This window comes from Aspergillus mulundensis, assembly GCF_003369625.1.
Source record: "Aspergillus mulundensis strain DSM 5745 chromosome Unknown scaffold_26, whole genome shotgun sequence".
Lineage (NCBI taxonomy): Eukaryota > Fungi > Ascomycota > Eurotiomycetes > Eurotiales > Aspergillaceae > Aspergillus > Aspergillus mulundensis.
The window spans coordinates 182-18,332 of NW_020797914.1; the positions used below are offsets into that span (position 1 = coordinate 182).

General features: G+C 50.6%; 10 protein-coding genes across 10 annotated transcripts; 3 read left to right on the forward strand and 7 right to left on the reverse strand.

Annotated features, from left to right (window-relative positions):
* Positions 1 to 339: 339 nt before the first annotated feature.
* On the reverse strand, positions 340 to 1,468 carry DSM5745_11414 (uncharacterized protein; the record flags this gene model as incomplete). Its single annotated transcript, XM_026753430.1, has 2 exons — positions 340 to 1,047; positions 1,097 to 1,468. 2 exons carry the CDS (start codon positions 1,466 to 1,468, stop codon positions 340 to 342), a joined length of 1,080 nt encoding a protein of 359 aa, XP_026597936.1.
* A 422-nt stretch (positions 1,469 to 1,890) lies between these two features.
* DSM5745_11415 (DNA topoisomerase III) lies at positions 1,891 to 4,099 on the forward strand (the record flags this gene model as incomplete). The annotated part of the gene is made up of 7 exons (XM_026753431.1): positions 1,891 to 1,980; positions 2,028 to 2,228; positions 2,281 to 2,459; positions 2,511 to 2,680; positions 2,739 to 3,061; positions 3,116 to 3,252; positions 3,310 to 4,099. The coding sequence occupies 7 exons, from the start codon at positions 1,891 to 1,893 to the stop codon at positions 4,097 to 4,099; spliced, it is 1,890 nt and encodes a 629-aa protein (XP_026597937.1).
* Positions 4,100 to 4,691: 592 nt separating this feature from the next.
* On the reverse strand, positions 4,692 to 5,519 carry DSM5745_11416 (uncharacterized protein; the record flags this gene model as incomplete). Its single annotated transcript, XM_026753432.1, has 1 exon — positions 4,692 to 5,519. The coding sequence occupies one exon, from the start codon at positions 5,517 to 5,519 to the stop codon at positions 4,692 to 4,694; it is 828 nt and encodes a 275-aa protein (XP_026597938.1).
* A 527-nt stretch (positions 5,520 to 6,046) lies between these two features.
* Positions 6,047 to 6,731, reverse strand: DSM5745_11417 (DUF4149 domain-containing protein; the record flags this gene model as incomplete). The annotated part of the gene is made up of 4 exons (XM_026753433.1): positions 6,047 to 6,213; positions 6,274 to 6,562; positions 6,615 to 6,648; positions 6,700 to 6,731. 4 exons carry the CDS (start codon positions 6,729 to 6,731, stop codon positions 6,047 to 6,049), a joined length of 522 nt encoding a protein of 173 aa, XP_026597939.1.
* A 402-nt stretch (positions 6,732 to 7,133) lies between these two features.
* On the forward strand, positions 7,134 to 9,739 carry DSM5745_11418 (ATP-dependent DNA helicase 2 subunit KU80; the record flags this gene model as incomplete). Its single annotated transcript, XM_026753434.1, has 10 exons — positions 7,134 to 7,262; positions 7,308 to 7,362; positions 7,412 to 7,478; positions 7,533 to 7,600; positions 7,648 to 7,816; positions 7,866 to 7,926; positions 7,971 to 8,498; positions 8,552 to 8,937; positions 8,989 to 9,203; positions 9,255 to 9,739. 10 exons carry the CDS (start codon positions 7,134 to 7,136, stop codon positions 9,737 to 9,739), a joined length of 2,163 nt encoding a protein of 720 aa, XP_026597940.1.
* Positions 9,740 to 9,947: 208 nt separating this feature from the next.
* Positions 9,948 to 11,173, reverse strand: DSM5745_11419 (Qc-SNARE protein; the record flags this gene model as incomplete). The annotated part of the gene is made up of 2 exons (XM_026753435.1): positions 9,948 to 9,999; positions 10,062 to 11,173. The coding sequence occupies 2 exons, from the start codon at positions 11,171 to 11,173 to the stop codon at positions 9,948 to 9,950; spliced, it is 1,164 nt and encodes a 387-aa protein (XP_026597941.1).
* Positions 11,174 to 11,416: 243 nt separating this feature from the next.
* DSM5745_11420 (SIP1 domain-containing protein) lies at positions 11,417 to 12,931 on the reverse strand (the record flags this gene model as incomplete). Its single annotated transcript, XM_026753436.1, has 2 exons — positions 11,417 to 12,491; positions 12,681 to 12,931. 2 exons carry the CDS (start codon positions 12,929 to 12,931, stop codon positions 11,417 to 11,419), a joined length of 1,326 nt encoding a protein of 441 aa, XP_026597942.1.
* A 238-nt stretch (positions 12,932 to 13,169) lies between these two features.
* DSM5745_11421 (uncharacterized protein) lies at positions 13,170 to 14,896 on the reverse strand (the record flags this gene model as incomplete). The annotated part of the gene is made up of 2 exons (XM_026753437.1): positions 13,170 to 13,847; positions 13,907 to 14,896. 2 exons carry the CDS (start codon positions 14,894 to 14,896, stop codon positions 13,170 to 13,172), a joined length of 1,668 nt encoding a protein of 555 aa, XP_026597943.1.
* A 474-nt stretch (positions 14,897 to 15,370) lies between these two features.
* DSM5745_11422 (uncharacterized protein) lies at positions 15,371 to 16,665 on the reverse strand (the record flags this gene model as incomplete). Its single annotated transcript, XM_026753438.1, has 2 exons — positions 15,371 to 16,448; positions 16,520 to 16,665. 2 exons carry the CDS (start codon positions 16,663 to 16,665, stop codon positions 15,371 to 15,373), a joined length of 1,224 nt encoding a protein of 407 aa, XP_026597944.1.
* Positions 16,666 to 16,916: 251 nt separating this feature from the next.
* DSM5745_11423 (F-box protein) lies at positions 16,917 to 18,068 on the forward strand (the record flags this gene model as incomplete). The annotated part of the gene is made up of 1 exon (XM_026753439.1): positions 16,917 to 18,068. The coding sequence occupies one exon, from the start codon at positions 16,917 to 16,919 to the stop codon at positions 18,066 to 18,068; it is 1,152 nt and encodes a 383-aa protein (XP_026597945.1).
* Positions 18,069 to 18,151: the final 83 nt, after the last annotated feature.

An 18,151-nucleotide genomic window follows, 5' to 3' on the forward strand; every position in this document is an offset into this window, starting at 1 on the left:
TCCATGATTGACTTTGTAAATTGGTCTGCACTTCAACTGCAAGGAACCGATATAGTTTGGTAGTAGATGATAGAACTATGTACTTATTAAACTAAGATGGGCGTACAATACCGGCTGTGTTCGTCCTAGAAGCGAAAGAAGTATCTAAAAGACCGATGCCTCCAGAAACAGACCAAAAAGCAGACCCAAGCCAGCATCTACTCCATCCTTGCAATCCAAAAGGAAAAGATAAATGGAAAACGGGTCAAAAAAGGGCAACACCCATGACAAAGAAGTGAAGCTAGTATTTCCAACCGGGGAAATTTAAATGGTTAGAGATAGATTCAAGATTCTGCGCATCTATTCCTCCTTCTTGTCCTGCACAGCCTTCTTCTTGTTCTTCTTACCCTTGTACCTAGGCGCGACGGACAGGCGAGGAATGAATCTTCCAACGCGGGCCTGGTATTCCTGGTACTCGGGGTACTTGCCGGCGCTGATTTCCTCAGTGAGACGGACGCTTCCCTGGAAGATGGCCATGAGACCAATGATTCCCAGGGCCGTCCACTGGACATATTGCTCAGTTCGGTAGGCGTTCCACAGGTAAAGAGTGAGCCAGATGGCCTGTTCAGCGGCGAAATTGGGGTGGCGGGAAAGCGACCATAGTCCACTGACAGCGAAGCCGCGTTCCAGGTCTTCGGGATCATACTGGTCCTTGAGGTTGGCGGGGATGCGGGCGGAGCTGTTGTATTCGTGCTTGGCGTTCTGGAACTTCCATTGCTGCTGGTCGGCGAAGAACTCGATGATGATGAAGACAAAAGCGACCCGGGAAAAGATCAGGTCGGGGAGCTCGAAGGATTCGCCGCCGGGGAGACGCGCGAGGAGGAGGAAGTTGTAGGTTGGGGCTGTAAGGAGAAGAAGCAGGAGCGGCTGGATCACGCTGATGAAAGTGATGTTGAAGAGGAAGAAGACGAAGCGGTTGTTGACACGAGAGCGTACGATAGACCAGCGGTAGTCTTCTGAACCAATGCTGTATCCGCCTCTACGCCAGTAGTTGAAGGTCAAGCGCACCTAGATAAGTTAGGGTTCAGCTGAGTTAAGAGGAAGAAGAAAAACATACGGTCCAGATGACGGAGATAGCAGCGATCGTATCCAAGTTAAGAGTGCGCAGGCCGGAAAGACGTGCCCAGACAGCGAAGTGAACATTGAACACCGATGGTAGGATAGACCAGAAGCGATCGACTTGAGAGTAGTTGCGGTTGATCTCGGAGAAGATGATAAATAGGACGGAAGTGAAGAGCGTAAAGGCAAGCGCACTCGCAAAGGGGTTGGTCGAGAGATAGATGTCTTTTAGAGCGTTCACATCCTTCGTCACAACTGCCGGCTGAAGATGTCCTGGGAGCGCAACAACTTGCGACAGGAATGGCCGCACAGCATGGTTGAACGAGACACAGTCTGCAAGAGACTTGACCTCGGGGAGTGGCAGCGTCATTGTCTTTGATGGCGGAACAGAATCAGGAGTGAGGGTACTTGGTTTAAAATGAGAACTCCAAGTATTCCCACATGAGACAAGGTATATATAGTATTGGATCTGGACTACAGAATAATCAGACCGTCATAGATGCAGTGAAGAGAAAATGGAATAATAGTGAAAGCACAACAAAAAACAACCTTGGGCCCAACTGTCACTAAATCTCACTAAGAGCTGAGGCGGGGTGCACCAGTCCAAATCTGGAAGTGAGCTATTACTTCCTAGCTTGGAAGTGGCGAGTCTCGTGACCGCGTCGTTTTCGCGTTCTACAGACCAGTCAACTACAAGTCTACAGCCCCCATGACCAACCAATTATGGAGCAGAGATGATTCCCAGATTAGGAGCTCCAAGTTCCTGTAGTACTAATTGCCTGACAAACTGTCATGGCGGGCACCAAAGTCCTGTGCGTGGCTGAAAAGCCTGCAATCGCGAAGGCTGTCGCGCAGCACCTATCTGGAGGTCATGTGCAAACTGTAAGTGAAGAAACTAGTTTGTGATATATGGACTAAGACCAGGGCAGAGCGCGGTTACCGGAAACCGATTTGTGAAAAATTATACCTTCGATTTCAATTTCGGGGGCCAGTTGGGCAACAGCTCTGTCACCATGACCAGCGTTCTAGGGCACTTGACGGGCTTGGACTTTGAGCGCCAGTACACTGGCTGGACGTCTTGCCCACCAGCCCATCTATTCGAAGCTCCTGTTAGAATCGATGTGGCCGATGTACGTGAGACTGAGTTCTGGCTGTCAGTGGTGGATGCTAACCTTGAAACAGGATAAAAAAGCAATTGCAAACAACATCATCAAACAAGCGCGGCATCATCAGTACCTGGTCATTTGGACTGACTGTGATCGAGAAGGGGAGCATATTGGCACAGAAGTGCGCGACCAGGCAAAGGCCGGCAACAACCGGATTATCGTCAAACGAGCCAAGTTCAACAATACCGAGAGAGTGTAGGTTCAATTCGGTCTGTTTCTCTATGAGATTTTCTAACCCAGTGGAAGCCACGTCTTGAATGCCGCGAGGTCCCTCATTGAGCTTGATGAACGTCAAGCGAATGCAGTAGCGGCGAGGATAGAGCTCGACCTGAGGATAGGTGCTGCATTTACTCGCCTGCTCACTCTTCAATTACAGAACCTCCATGATACCCTAACACAGAGGGTTATCAGTTATGGTATGCCATTTTTCTGCTCTGCAGCCGCAACCCTAACTGACACCCCCCTTTCAAAAAGGGTCCTGCCAGTTTCCAACCCTCGGGTTTGTGGTTGATAGATTTTTAAGAGTGAAACGATTCAAGCCAGAGAACTTCTGGGGAATCAAAGTCACACACTCTCGGGATGACATCAAGGTGAAATTTCTCTGGAAGAGAGTTCATCTTTTCGACAGAGCCGCTGTGACTATGATGCTGGAGCGCTGTTTAATGGCCAAAAAGGCCAAGGTTACCAAGGTCAACCAGAAACCGACAAGCAAGTGGAGGCCCCTACCATTGACCACAGTGGACTTGCAAATGATGGGAACAAAATATCTTCGCATGGAAAGTTCAAAAGTCATGAAGGTAATGCGTCAATGTGCAAACGCCTGTAGCAAGTCTGTTACTTACAATTATTAGATTGCAGAAAACCTCTATACTAGAGGTTTCATTAGCTATCCACGAACAGAAACTGATCAGTTTGATAAAGGAATCGACCTGAAGAAACTCGTTGAGAAACAACTACCAGACCAGAACTGGGGACAGTACGCTCAAGGGTTAGTGAGACTCACACCGTTCATATCTAGCAGCCATTGATCGTTCCCATGGTTTAGGCTCCTCGACGGTAATTTCAGGACTCCTCGAGCTGGACGGCACAATGACCAAGCACATCCGCCTATACACCCTGTCTGCTGGGTTAACCGCACCGCACTAACCGCGGATGAACATAAGGTATACGAGTTTGTCGCCCGACGGTTTCTCGCCTGTTGTTCAGATGACGCCAAGGGCCAATCAACTGATGTCGAGATCCAATACGGAGACGAAATGTTTCACGCTAGGGGATTACTCGTATTGGAGAGGAATTATCTAAACGTTTATGTTTACGACAAGTGGGAAAGCACCCAGCAGCTGCCCAATTACCGGGTCGGCGAGCTGTTCGAGCCCACCGAAGCCAACATGTTTGATGGAAAGACTTCGCCCCCAAATTACTTGACAGAGCCAGAGCTCATCGGACTAATGGATGCTAACGGAATTGGCACTGACGCCACTATGGCCGAACATATCAAGAAGATCAAGGACCGTGAATATATTGGCGTGCAACCACAAGGAACCGGTCGAAACGCAATAAGCTTACTCATTCCAACTCGGCTGGGTATTGCCTTGATACTTGGCTATGATGATGTTTTTGCCGGCATCCCAGACAGCCCGTCCCTAAGCAAGCCCTTTCTGCGGAAGCAGATGGAACTGGAAATGAGGGATGTTTGCTCTGGCACCAGATTACGGACACATGTCGTTCAGCAAAATCTAGACATGTACCGGGAGTTATTTATACACACTCAAATGCGGATGAACATGCTAAAGGCTGCGTTTCGAAAGTATATTGTTGAGGAGGAGGATGTGTGAGCTCTACTATGCCCTCTCATTCGGCTTATCGAAGAGTCTTTACGAACGACTGGGTTATAATCCTGGTAGAGGTCCCATATTTTGACCAAATTCATACGTCAGGAATATACACACGTCTACGGGAAACAATCACTGACAGGAATGTGGCAACGCAAGGAAATTGATTAACTATAATCATGCCCGCCAAGGCATGTCCTGCTAACGAACAAGGACCAAGTTGTTACATGAGGGGAAAGATCTCCCTTTCAAGCCTGTGAGCCTCTTGGATTGAGCAGATGTTTCTTTGGCGAAAGTCCTCAAGCAACCATGGCCGTACCTCGAAGATTTTAACAATACGCAAGGTATACCCAGGAAGACGCTGCCCTTGAAAATACCTTCTCATCCAATATCCCACACTCTCTCTTCGGAACATTTTCGCTTTTAGCCTTTTTATGAGCCTCCACAGACAACATTCTGAACGATATAATGATTTCGATATCCCCTTTACCCTCTGCGTGGAACCTGGCATATCGTTCCTTGTGGATGCACGCGCAGCCTGCTGAGGTAGAATGGAGCAGGCCGGCATCCTTTTCTCATTTCACCGACTTGATGTTTACGCTGCTTCATCAGCCTTCTTCTCCCTCGCGTGCTTCGGTTCTCGCATGAAATAGAACTCACACTGTCGTTGCCACTCGGTGATGCTTTCTATCTGCTTAACGATCCTTTCCAACCGTTGCTGGATCTGATCGTTCCTCTCGTCAAGAGTACCACAGGTTGTCTTCAGCCCATCGGCCGAGATCCGCAGTTGCACAAGCTGCTCTTCCAGGATGGCTTTCAGCTTGGCGGACTCTTCTTCTTGCAACTTCTTGAACGGCGCGAGATACTTGTTCTTGATTGTTTCTGGGATAGCCAGGATGAAGTCAAGGATTGCGTTGAGTAGGGCAAGGACTTTTCCGATTGGGCTGAAGAGTATCAAGATGATTGGACCGAAGACTTTCTTGACTGGGATAAAGCCTTTTTGGACGAATCGACCGAAGACATTCTGCAAGGGAACGAACATCTTCTTGACAGGACCAGGTATATTCTTCTCAATGCTCTGCCGAACCTGCTCATCGACAATCATCGTCCGTACCTTTCTCCCTATCCAGAGACAACCGAGCGCTGCAAACAAGACGAAAAGTACAACCGCGAGCCCGTATACGATGCCAAGTTGAGTCTCCAGATTTTTTGAGGTTGGCATAGCTTCATCCAGATATATATCCTTCGCGTCAGACAAGTGCGGGTTGGTCGAAGGGGAGGAACTCCCCCATGTGAGTTTCGAGAGGGAGGACCAGGCTGACGCGATCATTCGGTGGTCGAACCTGGGGTCTGGGCCGCCTGGCCAGATGATGTATGCGGCCGAGAGGCCGATGAGGATTTGGAGTGGGAGGGCGGTGCTCATGGTGGTGTGAAACGTGGATGTGTATGTAGAGTTGTGCAATAGTATGATGAGTTGAGTTCCGAAACGATTTGGAATCTCGTAAATGGAATCAATGCCGTTTTCGGTCAAACTGGTTGCTAGAAACTGTTATGGAGAGGAAGGAAATAGGGAGGAAGAGACTGAGTGAGTGTATTTATGTCCCCCACAACAAAGGAATTATGGCTCTTTGAGTTGGCACGAGTGAGTTCTTTGATGGTTCTTTATTGGAGTCCATGGCGTTATGGTTGCTTTGTCTTGTCATCGTAATCCCTCACTCAATGAATAATCCCATGCCTATTTCACCAGGGTACAAGGAAGAATTGCACGCAGAGACTTGTTTGTCAGAAGGGAGAACCTTGGCACTAGGCAAAACCATTAAAGGAAATATCCTGAAGCATATATGCAGGGGTTTTAGGGTACAGCCAACATCCCCCAAAAGATCATGAACAATATATACAATGCATCTTTCGGCTGCGTTAGCGCTACCGATTTGCAGTCCTCCAAGTCGCCTACGCAAGCTTCTTGCTCAGCACAACACCATAGAAGATAGTGGCGCCAAGGGTCACCAGGTTAACCAAGCTAGACAAGCCATGGAGACGGCCGAACTTCTTGTTCAGGGCGATCATCTCCTTGGAATGAGGAGGCGGGTCGTAGCTCTTCTTGCCGTCGCGAGTTTCTTCAGCCACAGTCAGCATCTAATCCTATCAGGGACGTTCTAGTGATGCGCAAGACATACCCTGATGCTTCCGCTCCCGCATCGTATCAACAGTAAGCTTGCGCAAGACGCCAAAGTTGACCAGGCCCGTAACGAATGCCGTCGCAAGCGGAAGGAGGACGCTGTACTTGTTCTCTGGCGCTAGGAGTCCTGAGACACCGAGGGGCTGGTCGGCGCGGGAGGCAGTCAATGCGACAACGACCGGGAGCGCGGTCTGTAGGGCGAAGTAGGTAGGGAAGATTTTGGCTTGGAGGGCGGCGAACTGGGGGCGTGGGAGGGCGCGAAAAGCAATGATGCCGGAGACGAAGCTCTGTTCTTGTTAGGGCATGGTTTTGACTTATATGTGATATGTGGTATGTTACCTGGTAGACCTGGACACCCAGCAGAGTGCCGTAGCTGAGATGCAGATGTCAGTGGTAAGCTTGGGCGGTTGAGGTAAGGACAAACCTCAGAATGTGAAAAGGGCGGGGGTCAAGCATCTTGAAGTCGGAGCTGCACGATGCTCAAGAGATGCGAATGTGAAGGGGAAGTGTTGATGGCAAAAGTCGCTGTATCATGCGATGCGCATTTATGGATTGCGATGCGGGACCATCCGAGGCTTTGCGGGCCGAGCTTGAACCCACACGCCCCGAGATGCAGGAACGCTACTATTTCCACGGGCTGCAGTACTAGGGCAGGTTAAACTCACGCACTTCTTCTATACACACACATCTCCATGATGTCATGTGCCGTCGCGTTTGAGCTGTCCCCAATTGGGAAATATCGCGCGTCTGCCTGGGCCTCCGCGTTGTTCATCGCCTGCTGCCTTTTGGCGGTCCTTTATTAGCCAATTCGCTGTGGTCTCCATGTTCGTGTTTTGATTTTTGCCTCTCACCTTCACCATGGCGGACAAGGAAGCAACAGTCTATATTGTGGACGTGGGGAAGTCCATGGGCCAGCGCCGCAATGGCCGAGACATCACGGATCTCGAATGGGCTATGAAATATATCTGGGACTGCATCACGAACACTGTAGGTTCCCAAATTCCGTTATATGAGCTTTACTGACTAGCCCAGGTGGCTACTGGGCGCAAAATGGCAATGCTGGGCGTAATCGGCCTAAAGACTGACGGTCAGACATGTTGGTAGTTATAGAGGTCCTTATACTGAGAGATTGACAGGTACCGACAACGAACTAGGAGATGAATCCCACTTCTCGCATATTTCTGTTCTGTCGGAGATCAAGCAGTATGTCGTCCGCTACGTTCAAAGTGTTGTGTTCATAGCTGACCAACGATTCAGATTTCTTATGTCTGACATTCGGGAACTGGGCGAACTAATCAAGCCGAGCAATGTCGACAAAGGCGACGGTATGATCCCGGATATACTGAAGACGTGCTTATATTGATGGCTGCAGCGATCTCTGCTCTCATATTGGCAATTCAAATGATCATCACCCACTGTAAGAAACTAAAGTGGAAGCGGAAGATTGTCCTCGTTACGAATGGAATGGGACGAATGAACAGCGAGAACCTTGAAGATATTGTCTCGAAGGTCAAGGAGGATAATATCGAGTTGATAATCCTGTAAGTGATGCTAGCATTTTCTTTTGGGATTGAATCTAAAAGGTTGTAGAGGGCCCGATTTCGACGATGCAGAGTATGGCACCAAGGAAGAGGATAAAGATCCGCGCAAGGTATAAGGTCTTCCCAGAAATGGTTTGTCTCTAACATTTTGCAGGCTGCCAATGAGGCTCTTTTGCGGACTGTCTCTGAACAATGCGACGGAGTGTTTGGCACGCTTGAACAGGCAGTAGAGGAGATGGCAACCCCTCGAGTCAAGGCTGTCCGGCCAGTTGCATCATTCAAAGGTTTCCTACAACTAGGTAATCCTGAAGAATATGACACGGCGGTCCGCATTCCTGTTGAGCGGTACCCACGAACAATGGTAGCGAAGCCGCCAACAGCCAGCCAGTTCGTCCTGCGCTCAAATACAGCCTCTGGAGAAGAAGGGCAGGAGTCAGCAACCGTCGTTCCTGAAAGTCAGCCTGAAGATGGTAGCTCCCTCACTAATGTGAGGAACCTGAGGACGTACCAGGTCAACGATGAGAGCGCCCCTGGTGGTAAGATTGATATAGAACGAGACGAGTTGGCTAAAGGGTATGAGTATGGACGTACAGCGGTCCACATCAGCGAGACCGATGAGAATATCACCAGACTGGAAACCACTGCTGCGCTGGAATTGGTCGGATTCATCCAGAGCGAGCGGGTATGTATAGCTTGACACCGCGAACCGACTTTCGGAACTAACAAAAATTCCAGTATGAGCGATATATGCATTTGTCTAATACCCACATCATTATCTCCAGTCGCGCCAACGACAAAGCCTCACTTGCACTATCCTCATTCATACATGCCCTCTTTGAACTAGAGAGCTATGCCGTTGCTCGCCTAGTCACAAAAGAGAACAAACCTCCCATACTGGTTCTGCTCGCGCCTTCAATTGAGCCAGAATACGAGTGTCTCCTCGAAGTGCAATTACCATTTGCCGAGGATGTCCGAACATACCGCTTCCCACCTCTTGATAAGGTGGTCACCGTGTCTGGAAAGGTGGTAACGCAGCATCGAAATCTCCCAAATGATGACCTTCTCAATGCCATGGACAAATACGTAGATAGCATGGAGCTGAAAGACACAGATGAAGATGGGTACTTGCCCTAAAAACCCCTCCAACATGTACAGACCACTAATGAAGCTAGGGATCTGATTGATACGCCCTTCCCTATTGAAGACTCCTTCTCACCTGTTCTACACCGCGTGAATGCGGCGATTCGCTCTCGAGCTATACACCCAAGCGACCCCATCCCACCCCCAGCAAAAATTCTCACCCAATTCTCACAACAACCCGACCAGCTCCTCCAAAACGCAGACCGCCATCTCAAAAATCTCATGGAGGTAGCCGACGTCAAGAAAGGTACCTGCCTAGGTTCACCAATTCTTAACGCCTTATGCTAACATCCAATAGTACCTCCCAAAGCTAAAGGCCGCAAACGCGCTCGCGAGCCCGAAAAGCCTCTCTCAGGTCTAGACGTCGACGCCCTCCTGCACCAAGAAAAGCGCGTGCGAATCTCGCCGAACAACGCAATTCCCGAATTCAAACAGACCCTCGCACAAGCCGAGACCATCGAAACAACGAAGGACGCCGTCAAGCAGATGCGCTCAATTATTGAGGACCAGATCCGGAATAGCCTGGGGGATGCGAACTATGACCGCGTCACGGAAGGACTGGGCGTTGTCCGCGAGGAGCTGATATCCTATGAAGAGCCGGGACACTACAATGAGTTTATCACGGAGCTGAAGGAGGCGCTGCTCAAGGAAAAGCTGGGCGGTGATCGCAGGGAGCTGTGGTGGCTTGTCAAGAGGAGTAAATTAGGCTTGATCGAGCAGCGGGAGTCGGAGCTTTCTGAGGTTACGGAGGAGGAGGCGAAGAAGTTTCTGTCTGCCCAGTAGTAATGCAGGGAAGAGTGTTTTTGGGTGAAAATGTTCTAGATACCATTTGCTGTTAATGAGAATGAGAAGGAAATGCTCCAACAGGGCAAAGTAACTGAGACATAACTCGCTAAAGAACTAGAGACTGTGTATACTCGAAAAGATCATTCCTTGGGCGCTGAAACACGCTGAATAGAACCCACGCATAGCAATATACAAACCAAACCGACTATGAGATTTTCCCCAGTCTCTTCTTGCCAATATCAACCTTCTGCTGAAGTCTAGTATCGCACAGGGTCAGTAAACGATCCAGATTATGTTCGTGGGGTGAAGGACAACATACCTCGTCGCATCCTCATCTACCATCCGCAACATCTCATTCTGCACCTCCAATTCCTCATTGATCTGGATCCCGAGCTCCTTCTGCCTCCTCACAATCTTCAGCAGCTCCTCCACACTCATATCCTGCTGCTGCATCGTATCCCGCTGCAACTGCAACACACCTTGGTTGTCCAGCTCGCGCGTCCGCTCTGTCTCCTTCCCAAGCACCCTTCCCGATCTTGCGGGTCTCCTGCCACTGCCTCCTGCACCTCCCGCACTATTCGCTGCCCCAATGAGCGCCTCTTTGTCCTTGATCGATGCAATGGCGTTGTCGACTCTGCTCTTCGCCGCCATGGCGTTCAGTAGATCCTCCAATCCATCTTTCTCCTTCCGCGCGTTGATCAGGAGGTCCTTCCGACGTCGAATCTCGCCTTCCCCGAGCGAGGTCGAGCTAGTATACCGCCCGTTCCCTTGTGCACTCCCATTTCCACTATCGGCTATCCGCTTCAGGCCATCCTCCAATGCAGATATCAGCGAACCCGCACGCACAAGAGAGCTCTTCGCCCGCGCCGAGCTCTCATGTTGCCGTTGAGGCGTCGTCTCCTGATCCCGTCTAGTAAGATGTAATCTCGCATCATGGAGCTGCGATTTTAAGTCTCGGTAGCAGTCTAGCCATAACGTTGGATCCGAAATGGGTTCTCCGTTGAGAAGGCCCGGTCCTGTTGCTGCGGCGTGCAGACGCGCGGAAGATGCGGTGATGTTCTCGTTACTATGGTTGTTACTACCGAGGCTGGGCAGGTTCAGGAAAGCGCGCCAGGCTGGTGAGTTGCGCCATCGGGAGTCCGAATCTTCGTTGATGGCGCGGAGGTAGGACTCGAGGCCCTGGCGGCGTGATTCGCGGAGGTCAGCGTTTGAGACTGTATTTGATAGCCAGGACTTCGGTGGGAGAGGCAGTGGCGGCGCGCTGTTTGTTTGGGACGTCAAAGTTGTGTGGAAAGTTGCAAAGTCGGAGTAGCGCTTTGAGAGGGCGAAGGAGCGGAGAGGAAGGCGGAGGGTGATGTTGTAGATTGTGAAGGGCGGGGAAGTGGTTGAGGTCGTAGTTGTTGGTATGGATATCTCGAGGGGAGGAGCCATCATGGAGTATTCTGCTCTCTAAGCTCGCAGAAGCTCCTTGAACTGAGAGATGGGAGAAGATGCTGGAGTTGTAGTTGGAGTTGCACTTGTGAGATGACAAGGCCGATAAGGGCTTCATTGCGCTAACCATATCGGGCCCAAACAATGACGCAACGCCCTCATTACTATTAGTTCGCTACTTCAATTTCATATGAAAGGACAAAGGTATCATATTGAAGTGAAGGGGTACTATTGACTCTTTGGTTAGAAAAGCATTGGCTCCCCTTCAGTCCATAATTCCCGCGCTTCTAACAGATCTCGCTGCCCATAATGCTCTCCAATTATGGTGATGATCATATCCAGCATTGCTCGAGTCTGCGTACTCACGTCAACAGCCGCCGTATCAAACTCGACTTGGGCTTGTATTTCTCCTTCCTCTCGAGATGACTGCTCGATCCCGGTTGCTGAGATCCGCGCTTCGAGTCGCGCTTTCGCCTGCTCCAATCCCTCCGCATCAGATTTCTTCTCCGCACAGGGGTCCTGGGGGTCGGTAAGAACGTTGGCATCGACAGCTACACCCCCTTTATCGCCCAATGATCCGTCCTTGTCCTTGGTGTTCTGATCATCGGAGTCATAGTCTTCTTCTTCTTCTTCTTCATACAATTCCCTCTGTTCTTCTTTCACCTTCTTGAGAATTCTCACAGCACGTTTCCCCAACTCCCGAATATCTCCAATATCCCGGGCCCCCAACTGCCCAGAATCCCGACACTTTCCTAGGAGTCCCCAAGCCCAGGCGCCAATACGTCGAACCAAAACCGCATCCCCGTTCCGTACATTCTCCGATATGAGTCGCGCCAAGATCATCAACACTCCCAGAACGCTATCCATATCCATGCACGCAAGTTGTACTGTTTGAGGGTCAACCTCTTGCAACAGGCGCCTCCACTCTCTTTGCGCATTCTTCGATGTCCGGGGAAAGCTGATGGGGTGTGAGTCATCAAGCGCAGATATGGCTTCAGATGGGGGTGTGCATTTTAGAATCGACCGTAGGAGAAGGAATCGGTGGTGAAGCAGGTTGTAGTAGCTTGCTTGGGCGTCTGTAAAGATCTCCTCGGCGACGGGTTTTGTTGTCGCAAGGCCAATATATACGCCATCAGAAAAGATTCCTTCTGCGACATGCTTCGCGGTGCTCGGTTTCTCGTCTTCGTCGTTGGCGTTTTCGTCTTGCTTGTTTCGGTCGCGGTAATCCTTGGACGCATCTGTCACTGCGGCTGTTTCCACCGGTGGTTCTATCGCTACGGGAGCGTTGAAAAGCGTAGGCAGTGAGTTGGCTTCGGAACTAGAACAGCATTTTCAAGTTAGCGATCCCAACAAAATTATGCCAGGTATAAAGAGAAAGAGAGCGATAGGGGAGACGAACCTCGCGTCATTCGCAAGCTAGCTGGAACCAGAATGCAAATTTAGCTAGCACGTCGCAACAAGAATGAAACCCCAAGAACAAAGGTAGAAGTAACAGGCAAATGCTTACCGGACCATTTTCAGATACTCTAAACCATCTTCCGCCGGTCCATAAAAGAGTTCATCGCCATCAGCTGTATCGAGACCGGGAAAGGCGCTTTTCTGCCCGAAGACGGGGTGATTGCGAGGTTTCTCGTATGGAGTTACCGAGTTCTGCGTTTCCTCGTCGTCCTGATCATCTTCTGCGTACGAAGAGCGGGCGCGCTTGGAGTATGGTGAATATCCTGAGCCTGAGCTGGGGAAATTTCGTTTTTGCGACATACCGGCGGAGGTGTTGTGGTGAGTTGAAGAGTGAGGACCCCGGATCCTCGAGCTGCTCTAAAGAAGCTCTATTTAGGCTAGCTCCATCTACGGATCTGCGGGGCCTAGATAAGAGCAATCATAGGCAAAGTAGCAACTGTAATGCTCCCTACAATAGCTTTCTAGCCAAGATATATACAGTAAATCGTCGTGTTTTCATTATTCTTTTATCTAGTTCCCGAGTTTCGAGCATTTACGATTAAGGACGTAGACGCTGGGGGTCACGAGGGAACAGAGTTGCCAACCTGATGTTTGGCAGTCCAAGGAAGAACATGACAATACGGTTCAGACCCAGACCACCACCGGCGTGGGGAGGGCATCCCTGGCGGAAGGCTGCCAGGTAGTCTTCGAAGCCTTCCTGGTTGGGATCGACGCCCTTGGCGACCATAGAGGCCTCAAGCTCTTTCACATCGTGAATACGCTGAGCTCCGGACATGATTTCCTCGCCACGCATGAAGAAGTCATACGAGTTGGAGAAGCGGGAATCCTGGGGGCAGGACTTGGTGTAGAAGGGGCGGACAGCCATGGGGAACTTGTCCAGCACATAAAAATCAGTGTCGTACTTCTCACGGATGATCTGGCCCAGCTGCTTCTCCATAGCAGTAGTGAAGTCGTTCTCAAAACGCTCCTGTTCTGAGACATCGACACCGGCCTCCTTAAGAAGCGCCACACCGTCCATGTAGTTCAGTCGCAGGGCCTTGCCGTCCTTGGGGAGCTTGAAGTCGCCTGCCTTGGGGTATGACTTCTGGATGATGGCGATCTGGTCCGCGTATCGCTCCTTGAGCTGAGAAAGGATGAAAACGAGGAGTTCCTCGGCAAACTCGAGAACTTCGTGGTAGTGAGAGCTGAAGGTCTTCTCAAAATCCAGACCAGTGAACTAACAAGGGATTTATAATCAGCTTTTGGGAAAGAATATGTTCCCCAGCATGGACATACCTCGGTCAAGTGGCGGTGAGTGTTGCTCTCCTCGGCACGAAAGACAGGCGCAATCTCAAAGACGTTCTTCATATCACCGGCGATACACATCTGCTTGTACAGCTGCGGGCTTTGGGCCAGGTATGCGTTTCTCTTAAAGTACTTGACCTCGAAAACACCACTGCCACCCTCTGTGGCAGCGCCCACCAACTTGGGCGTAGAGATCCATCGAGAACCGCTCTTGATCATGTACTCCGCAAACAGCTCTGCAACACCGCTGGAGATCCAGGTAATAGCCTGGCTGGTCGCTGTCTGAAGATCCAAGACACGGTTGTCAAGACGGGTCTTGAGGGTGACAATGGGCGCACCATCGGCGTCAACCTGGAAACCCTCCTCAGTGGTCTCCGGAAGTGGTCGCTCCGCATCCTTGACCTGCATGGGAAGTTGTTGGGCGGCTTCAGCGATCATGTAGATCTTGCGGATGTGGAGTTCGTGGTTGTTCAGGGTGGCGGAGGCAATCGGAACACCAGGCTTCTTTACAATACCAGTGACCTGGACAATGGAGTTGACATTCAAGCCACTAGTGTACTTGACCATCTGTCGCGAGATGGGTTCCGCCGCAGCAATAACAGCCTGCACCTTCAGACCCTGCTGTCGGAGCATCAGGAATGCCAACTTGGCGCTCTGAGCACGGGCATTGTCCACACGAGCCACGACCGTAATCTCCTTCTCATAATGTTCGTCATTGATATCGGCGAGTTGTGTGGTAGGAAGGACGTCCGCGGTCTCAGGAATTGGGCCGTATAGATCTTTTGCGGTGTCGTTCGCCTCAGCAGCGGCAGCCTGGGCCTGTTCTTGCGCAGCTCGCTGAGCAGCTTTCTCCGCCTTCGCCTTATCCTTCGCAAGCTTCTTCAGCGCACTCTTGCTGAGCTTGCCTTCTCCGCCCTCACCAGCCTCCGCAGCGGGAGTCTCCTCGGGCTTGGGGCGAGTGGGCAATTCGGAATCCGCCATGTTGATTTCGAAAACGTTGAAATGAATAGAATCCCAGAGATAACAATTCTAGATATCTGGCTGGTGGCGGCCTTTGAGTCACTCGTCGACGCCTAAGCTCTCTTTGACTGACTCAAACGGTCGTACAGCTCTTGGACAACAAATCACCCCGCCGGGTTAAGCCCTACCGTATTGGAGGGGCAGTCCACGTGATCCTTAAAAGCCTAAGGCACCGACTTGCTATAGATGAAAGGAAGAGACACAGAGGGCTTCAGGCCACGAAATGCAGGGCAGTTGCTCGATGTGCCATCACTGGAGCATTTTTGATGTTAATTCATAGCTTGCGAATAGAATCGCATTGCGATGAAGTCTACAGTACAGTGGGTCTAGAGTATAATGCTTGCCGTCTCTTCTCTATAGATACGTCAAGCAGTCGAAGAAAGTGTCGCGGTTTACCTCGCGAGGAATGAGGTGTTTCCGAGCGAGTAGTGGAGTCTATCTGACCTGCCACTTCGAATGCTGCAAGCCCCATTCAACCGCTTTCTGGACATTATCAGCAATAGTCTTTGGAGTCCATGCCGGCTCGCCTCCCATGTAAACGCCAGTTCGCACGAGTATAGAATGCCACTCGCTGTTGTGAGCACTTCGGTATGAGTTGGCTCCACGAATATCGGATTCGGGGTTGTCCCCAACCATGTAAACGTTTCTTAAAGATCTTTCTGTTTTGAAACCGAACGCTCTAGAACGGTTACGCAGGAGCTGATTCTCCGCGAACTCGTATGTTCCTTGCGACGGCTTACCAATAACTGTCTTCTTTAGCTCAACGCCCTTGCTAGAGCCTCCAGTGATTGCACTCCAAGTGCCTTCCAAAGCTTCGCGGAAACCGCCCTGGCCTAGACGAGGGAGGCTGTAAGCAGCAGCCCACCAGAGATCCGGGTTGGAGAAGTAAAGCGGTGGCTGTCCATCCTGCTGATATCCACGATTGGGAAGATCGGCGCGGCCATTCTTTTCTGATAGAGTCCCTAGGACTCCTTGCGATGAAAGCAAGAGGTCAACGATGACATGAGCGTCCAGCGCCCAGTCCCTCGGGTCATTGAATACGAATATAGCGTCAATCTTGAGGCCCTTGGTTGGATCCCCGGGCTCTCCTGTGTGAGACAAGGGTCTCGTAAACGTCTTGTAGTAGTCGCTGAACCCCTTGGAAAAGGGCCAGATGGATGGGTTGGCCATCAAAATATCGCCAGGTGTTACGACGTTTTTGAACCCGTACCTCTCTGCTACCGCACGACATCCATCTCCATCCCCACCAACTACTAAGACGCGTTTGTTCTCCAAAGCGGGTTGAGTCTTCGTTCCCTGCACCATTTCAGCGAATGGTGAATGGCTCTGAATGATCACGTCTGCATCCAATGGAACTTGTAGTTTCTCGCTGATTTCAGCAACGCGTTCGGTTTCATGTTTTCCACCACCATTGGTCAGAAGGATAAACGGAATGCCTTCTTTTTTAAGAAGAGCTAACGATTCAGCCGCTCCGGGGATAGGAGTTGACGATCGAAGAAGGACACCGTCGATGCTATGGAAGGCGTTAATAGAACAATTACTCACGATGCGGACGAGTTTATATCACTATACCGCTCAACTTACTCAAATGCAAAGGCAAAATCAGGGACTCGGGGTGCTGCAGAACTAAGGTAGCGTATGCTCCGGCAAGTTGGTCTGGCGGGGAGAAAGGAACGCGAGTTAGAGCATTGGACCAGTCTCAAAGGCCGCCAAAGGGTGTGAGGACGCATTTCAAATCTATGAGATTGAGAAAGAACGTACAAGGCGCTTGAACAGATGAAAATAAGAAAGGAGTCTGGAGAAGTGAAACTGTTGTTATCGGAAGGGAGGGGAAACGGGCAGTCATCGGAGCTTCCCCGGAGCCTTTTCTAAGGCTGAATGATATCATCCCGATCTCAATCCTCATTTTCCTCCGCTCGACTAATCCCGCGCTCAGCTACGAATAGACGGATTATGATGGAAGTTCGGTTTGCCTTGCCTAATGATCTCCGAGCCACCAATCCATCTTCCAACGGAAATTGTCGTTCAGATTTTGGACGAGGTCGCTGCCGATGAGGTGGCCCGCCAATCGACACTCCACGCCTGCTGTCTGGTCTCGCGGCAATGGTATACCTGCGCAATTACTTTACTCTGGGAGAGACCCCGGATAAATAGCGGCCGCAGCTTTACGAGATTTACAAGCACGATCAGCCCACCGATCGGGGTCCGCAAGAGCAAATGGAATCTCGGCGCCCTCGTTCATAAGCTCGATTTGAGCTCCCTCGTCCATCACAGCTCACCCAGCCTGACCGCAAGGTTGTTGGGCCGTGTCAAGGAGAATTTGGAAGTATTTATTGCTCCCAGGGCTTCGTTTGCGTCCAACAGCCTGCCGTCACTCACGAAATGCTCCAAGCTCCGTTATCTAGACCTCTCCCTCGTGACCACACCCATTCCCTTCAAAGACCTCAGAAGGAGTCTAAGCAATCTCACCAATCTACAAGCCCTTCGCCTCCCCCAGTCGAACTCTGTTCCAGACTCCGAGTCGTTTGGAATACCTTGGCCCCCAAATCTTAGCCGTGTCCAGTTCAGCGGCCACTTCTCCGCCGAACCCATCCGGTCATTCCGCTGGCCGGCGTCTCTTACGAGCCTCACCATCAAAAACTGCTATGACCTTTCTCTTTCGAATCTCAGCAGCTTCATGTGCAGCCTGGACTTAAGTAATTCACTTAAGCGTCTCATAATATCTGGTTCAAACCGCCGGCTAAGCCCAGAATCAATAACCTCTATTCTCATCTTAGTACCAGGCTTATCTTTTCTCAGCGTCCCTGGTGACATGGTTGATGGCACGTTCTTCGATATGCTCTGCCACGCTGGTATCCCTACCCTGGAAGTGCTTGAATTTGGATACCCCACTGAGGATCCGACAATATATTTCAGTACAAAGAGCTTGATCGAAGCGCTTGAACTCGGCCTTCCGAATGTGTATGCCACGGGGTTCGCTGAGGTCTTTATCTCCGATGATGGCATGTTAGACGACGACGCAGTTGACGACTTCTTACTTGATCGCATGGAGTTGAGAAAATCTCTCCCACCTGGTGTCGTGGACACTAAACAAACCTCTTTGAACATTCAGCCTGGCGTATATTATATCTGAGTTCCGGGGGTGCTTGTTCCGCAGACCATATTCATCTCTCAGATTTATTCCCACGCGGAAATCAAAACGGGTACAATTTCTGA